Source organism: Muntiacus reevesi, chromosome 8, assembly GCF_963930625.1.
Source record: "Muntiacus reevesi chromosome 8, mMunRee1.1, whole genome shotgun sequence".
In the NCBI taxonomy this organism is placed as follows: Eukaryota; Metazoa; Chordata; class Mammalia; order Artiodactyla; family Cervidae; genus Muntiacus; species Muntiacus reevesi.
In genome coordinates, this window is record NC_089256.1 from 93,493,511 (window position 1) to 93,500,206 (window position 6,696).

The 6,696-nt window shown below is 40.2% G+C and overlaps 1 protein-coding gene across 2 annotated transcripts in view; it reads left to right on the forward strand.

Annotated features, from left to right (window-relative positions):
* WWTR1 (WW domain containing transcription regulator 1) overlaps positions 1-5,825 on the forward strand; it is a 138,974-nt gene extending 133,149 nt beyond the window's left edge. For both annotated transcript variants that reach the window (XM_065942756.1, XM_065942755.1), the window contains exon 7: positions 2,401-5,825. In XM_065942756.1, coding sequence (XP_065798828.1) covers positions 2,401-2,585 — 185 coding nt within the window. In that variant the 3' untranslated portion in view covers positions 2,586-5,825. The remainder of the gene's footprint in view (positions 1-2,400) is intronic.
* The last annotated feature ends 871 nt before the right edge of the window (positions 5,826-6,696 follow it).

The window sequence follows — 6,696 nt, forward strand, 5'->3', positions numbered from 1 at the left end:
GAGAGATTTTATTTGGTTAAAAAAAGTCAATTCTTGAGTTATTGAAAACGTAAAATGGGAAATCAGTTGAGGTGGATATTTCTACCTGCATATGAAGAAGAAAGACATCCAGCACTTTAGATCAGGTAATTTTTCAGGGCACATAATTTTTTTTTAAGCTTAATTTCCTTCTGTTACAATCTATTGGGTAGAAAAAAGTTATTGGGATTTTTTTTTTTTTCCTAAACTAACCTTGTTTTTCAATGTCAGTAACACAACAGTCCTGAGGTCATGTTGAACTCATTTTAATTTTTCAAACGACTGCTTTTTGCAGTGCAAGTCCTATAAAATATTCCCAAGAGTCACTGGTATTTTATGAGTTTGTAGAAAAGCCATGAAGTTTTGCTACCTCCAAAATTGTAAGTGTGATTATGTTTCCCTTGTTGCCATGAAAGAAGTGATTTTTCTCCTTGGAAAATGCATATTATTAAAATGAGTTTTCTCTCATTTTGTCTAGAATAGTAAAATCTCTATGCAGGCTTCTTAGGAAGCCTAAAGTACTTGTATGACACAAAAGCTAATTGAATAAGTTTCTTAGAAATGATTCCATGGTGAAAGCTGACCGTGGTTATCAATGCACCTCAGACTTTGAGGTGTATTTTATCCCTTCAGAACCTGATTGGGGCTGTTGGGATGAACCAGCTGTTCTGATATTATGTAATTCATTAGCCATGACTGAGTTCTCTGAGCACAGTCAGCAAACATTTATGGTGTTTCTGTATTTGTGTATGAATTTATGTGGGCTTCCCTGGTAACTCGGTCGGTAAAGAATCTGCCTGCAATGCAGGAGACATGGGTTTGATCCCTGAGTTGGGAAGATCCCCTGGAGAAGGAAATGGCAACCCACTCCAGGATCCTGCCTGGAGAATTCCATAGACAGAGGAGCCTGGCGGGCCACAGTCCATAGGGTCACAGAGAGTCAGACACGGCTTAGCGACTAAATTACCAAGTGTATAATTTATGTATGAATGAGACCCAGAGCCTCATATCACGTGTGGCAGATATGATACCACACCTACCTCCCAATTTCAGACAAGCGAGTGTCTTAGGCCACACAGCTAAAAAGCTCCATCTCCTGGCACAATAGTCTGTATGCTTTCTCCTATCCTGTCATTCATGAAGGATGTGTTCTTCATGTCATATCCCAGACACTGAACTTTCCTCTCCATAGTATTCTCTCAACTAGGTTCTGCAGACTTTTGTTCTGTTAGGATATAAATTCTGCCAAAATTGGATTCGAGGAGGTGATAGTGGCTTAAACAAAATAGAACAGATTTCCTTACTACCAGACTTGTCAGAACCTATATGGTCCCATGCATTGTAACTCCTTTGCCTTGTGAGAATACCCTACTCGATAGCTGTGGGGTGTCTGTACATGTGTAGTGAAGCGGGCAATCTGCAGGAGCCACTTTCTAAAATACTTTGAACATGATCCCCAGAGCTGTCAATGAAGACTGTTTTTTAATAACATAGTTAAAAGAACCTCCTCACTACCACCTTTGAACATAAAGAGGATGATATGGGCAAATTTGAGTTTACAATTAAATTGTTGAATTATAGCTCTGTGATAAGGTGACTGTCGGGGTCTCTCTGCTCAAACCAGCTCTTTGTGCCATTGTCATGGGAAGTCAGTGATGGTAGGTCAGATCCACAGTGTCCGCATGTTCTCCTTTCCTGTGTCCCTGAACTTACCCATTCTGGACCATGTCTACCGAGAACAATTAAAGCTTCACCCAGCATCTCTGTGTCCCTTAGGCATGAGCACCACCAACTCAGTTTCAATAATATGGTAGCTGAAATTTTGCAAGGAGATGAAATATTTGCAGCCTGCAGCAATAAAATCTTCTGGTGAAATGTGAGCACAGTGGAAATGAAGATGAGAGTTATGTGGGCAATTGAACTTGTTCCTCTTTTCAGGAGCCTTAAAAAAGAGTTACATAGGGTTCATCTGTGCTATTTTTCTAGATTCCCCGTATGTGTGTTAATATACGATATTTGTTTTTCTCTTTCTGACTTACTTCACTCTGCAGGAATAGAAACAGAGAGAACAGATGTGCGGACAAGGCGAGATGGGGAAGGTGGGATGAGTTGGAGATTGGGACTGACATATATATATGACCATGTGTAAAATAGATAGCTTTTGGGAGCCTGCTGTAAGCACGGGACCTCAGCTCAGAGCTGTGACGGCCTAGAAGGGTGGGATGAAGAGTAAGGTGGGGAGTAAGGGGTTTCTAGGAGGAAGTAGAAACATGTGTACATGTAGCTGATTCACTCCATTGTACAGCAGAAGCCAACACAGCGTTGTAAAGCAATTATGCTGCCATAAAAGGATTAAAATGGTCCCATTCCTTTCCATCACAGGAGAAAACACAGGACCGACACCCGTGAACATCAACCCTCAGCAGACCCGTTTCCCTGACTTTCTTGACTGTCTTCCGGGAACCAACGTTGATCTAGGAACTTTGGAATCTGAAGATCTGATCCCCCTCTTCAATGATGTAGAATCCGCTCTGAACAAAAGCGAGCCTTTTCTAACCTGGCTGTAATTAATACCATTGTAGCTTGGATGCAGCCGTGACCTGACATTTCCTGGGCCTCTTGGAAAAAGCAATGGGGCAGAGCAAGGCGGCAGGTAAGCTGCCTCCTGCCTCCGTCACACACGCTGCCTCCTTTCCTTGTGGCCAGTTTAATAATTGCCTGGATTTGATTGGCAGTCACTTAAGTTAAACATGAATAAACATTCTATTTCTGTTTTCTGCAAGCCTGCATTCCTGTGATGGGTTGTGCAGCAGAATTGATTACGCAGAATTGCTTCTCTGTTTTCCTCTCTGCTACCCCATGACTAAGCTTTATGGGTGTTAGCTGAAATTTATACATCAATTGATTATAAACCATGAAAAACTGATGACCACAGGCAGTGACTTTTGACAGGTGGCTTGGTCCAGGAAATGTACACAAAACTCGACCTGATTTACAGTTTCAAAAACTGTATTGATGACATTAGTACCAAATGCTTTAAAGAATATTTAACTTGAGCTTTAAAAATCATTGTACTGATAGTAAAATTCTGCTGTTTGGAATACAAAGTAGTTTTCAATCCATGCAGGTTCTGATGGCTCTTATTACCTGTATTCACAAAGGCACAGAGTCCTGTTGTAGTTTATGCTTCATCATTTTACTGCACAGCATCCAGACAACTAGTCCTTCCAACGGGAGAGTGGCGGTGGCATTAGTCGCAGTTCCTACACCAAGATCTCGTGAAAGAGAAAGAGACCAGTCGGGTACTAATTATGAACATTTATTAGACAAAATGTTTTTAAATGACAAGTTGGATTTTTAAAAAACTTACAGCTTAGAACTTGATGTTTATTTTATGAAACACCATCATTTGGTGACTGATGACAAAGGGCAGCCAAATGTTTTTGTTAAATCAGTGGCAACTGTATTTTTGTCTTTTTGAAACTGCTCTGACAACATCAGGACCACGAAGCTTTCAACCGGATGGCGCCCAGTGAGCTGTTGCTTTTAAAATTCTCAAGCCTTGTTGGTTTTTTTTCTTTCAGGATTTCTAGGGTTTAAAATAATCTTATCTATGAAGCTGTTTGAAGGATGAAGCAGATCTCTGACTGACGGGTCAAAAAATGCCCCCTGAGGGTGTATGGTGGAGACCCTTAGTGTTTCCGAAGTCACTAAAGTTGATTCCTAGGTGCATTATCCTAATCCTGTTTGCTACAGTTGGTATAGAAAGGCATGAAATATGTACTCAGTATGTAACCAAAACTGTTTTTTTTTTTTTTTTTAGCTTTTAAGGACTGAGAGAGAGCATCAGGTTCGCCTGGCATGCACTCTGCCTGCATTGCCAATGAAGTCCTCAATTGTTTAATATTTTGAACTGACTTTATTTATAATCTATGAATTTAATATCTTTTTTGAGAGACATTAATAATTCAGGTCTCTGAGAGGAACCTTTCCATTCCCAAAGGGGCTTATTTGCTGGGGATCTGAGATCCTTTTTGATCTACCAAAAGATAGACAGGCAGAATACATCTTATCTTGTTGGAATGAAGGCAAGTGTAAAGGTCAGAGATGAAGTAGTAACGTTAGGGAATACAGTGGAAAGGCTACTAGGTGTGAGATGGAAATAGACAAGCTAGACGAGCAGGAGGTGTGAGGTGCCCCCAAAGAGCAGAGCAATGATTTTCTCCCGCAGCCCTTGTACCAGAAGACTGTCGTAGGAGAAAAGAAGGCTTCGGTGCACTTGATGAGGGAGGAGGAGGCCCCGCGCTCGTGTTGCCCTGTCCACGCTGATGTTAAGTGAGGAGGCGGATGAGAGCATAAACCTACCGTTGCTTCCGACACAATGAAGTGACTTTTTTCCCCTGAAGGACCTATGGTTTTTCTTCCTCTGATTCCATCTCTTTCTCAAAACACTCTGAGAGATGAGGGTATATGTTTCGGTTGCTACTATATTGAAGGGAGCACCATTTCTTTTTCTCTTCTGTTAGCAATAGTTGCAAAAAGCATTGTACATTCTTTCTAACAAAAAGCAAAAAAAAAAAAAAAAAAAAAAAGGACTCAAAAACAAGGGACCTAGTAAAACTGAGCAGTGTTACTGTATTTTTAAAAAATATTTTTATAGATTCATTTTCAGGTTATTAAACATTAAAGAAACAATTATCCCTCCTTTTTTTAAGTAGTTAAAACATTGATGATTTGTATTATCAATTTTTAGAAATAATTTCCTAGTAAGCTTGTGGCATTAGAAAATACTAGAAGAATTTTTTTTTAGTGAAATTAGTTAGAACATTTATTAATGAACATAACAATTATTTTTCCAGAATTAGATACAGATCCTGACTACATGTTTACTAATAAATGAAGCCAGATCTAATTTTTGTTGTTGTTTTTAAGGCCATGAAATATGGCCTTTGTTAAAGAACACTAAAGCTAGAAATCTAAAAACAACTTTTTAAAGGTTCTTTGCTATTATTGTAAGTGTTAAAACCCCTGCAGAATTCATGATAAGGTGCTATTTATACTATATTTCTTATTATAAAATGAATGCCAAATATCATGTCTTTTTAGTCCTAAATCAATCAGTAGATTTCAACATTTCATCCAGATTAAAAATGGAAAAATAATTTCAGAAATCTTTCTTTTAAGGTATTTTCTTTCCCTGATAGAACACATTTCCTTGAAGTAAGTACATTATCAAGACCTATTTGCAGTTCTGTTAAATCTAAGTAATTGTTAGTGTTTCACCAGAGAATTTAGGATGTGATCTGCCTTTCTTTCACTGATTATACAAAGTAAGTAAAAACAGAGTAAAACAGTTAGTGTGCTGGGGGTGCTACTGGCTCCAGCTTGGCAGAAAGTCTCTCTGGAGAAGAAGGTGATCTAGAGTGACATAGTTTTGCTAATGACAAGTGGTGTTCTCACAACAGAATTAGAAAGCAACTTCCAGAATCGCAATTTTCATGGCAAACAAAAGCTGTTAACTAAAAGGAAATTGTAGATGAATTTAATTGGGAAAGTAGGTGATCAACAGAGACCGTTTCCCTAACACACTGCATCATTCATGTGTTTGTACTTTAACTTTTTAAAAAATTGTTTCTACATTTTGTAATATGATATATGTGTGTTTATTTTTAATTCAGATTGCTATGCATACAGAGAGTATGCAGAAAAATCAATCAGATCAAACTATTTTACCTGGAGTTTGGTACTGGTTTTTACTTCTCTGATTCTGTATAAGAAAAATAAATACAATTGAATTTCCACTTGGAGCCTCTATCTTGTCATGATTTGTGTGTGTTCTTTCTACTGAGGGCTTTGGGTGGTACTGGAGGGAGGTTTATGTAACCTTCCTGGCAGACAATGAAGGAAAGAAAATTTTGTAGGCAAACATATTTTTGGCTCAAATGCCTGGTTTTCGACACTCTAAATATCCAGAGTTGTGGTTTCTGCTTTATTTGAAGTAACTCACTGAGACTTTAAGACGTGTGTGTGTGTGTGTGTCCTTGCGCTAACTCACTTCAGGTGTGTCTGACTCTTTGCAGGCCCGTGGACCAGAGCCCGCCAGGCTCCTCTGTCCAGGGGACTCTCCAGGCAAGAGTACTGGAGTGGGTTGCCATTTCCTCTTCCAGGGGATCTTCCAGACCCAGGAACTGAACCCGAGTCAGCCCTTCCAGAAACCTTGCAGATTTGACTGAAACACCAGGACTACAGTATTTCTCTTCGTTTCTTTGTTATTAGCTACATGCCGTGGCTTCTTGGGCGTCCCTGGTGCTCAGACGGTAAAGAATGCAATGCGGGCGGCCTGGTTCCGTCGCTGGGATGGGGAGATCCCCTGGCGGAGGCCATAGCAACCCACTCCAGTATTCTTGCTTGGAGCATCCCATGCGCAGAGGAGCCTGGAGGGCTACAGAACACAGGGTCGCGAAGTGTCAGACACGACTGAGCGTCTAAGCACAGCGGGACTTCTTGTCCAACCAGAAGCAGCTCGTCCTTCGTCCTGTGACTGTGTGTTTCCGCTGTCTTCTGAGCCCCCTGATGCGGGCTGTGCTGGCTCTTTATGATGTGAGGGCACTTTTAGGAGCAGAGCATTTTAAGCAGAAGCACTCGGCTGAACAACAAGAGAAGAAATTCTGGGGGAAA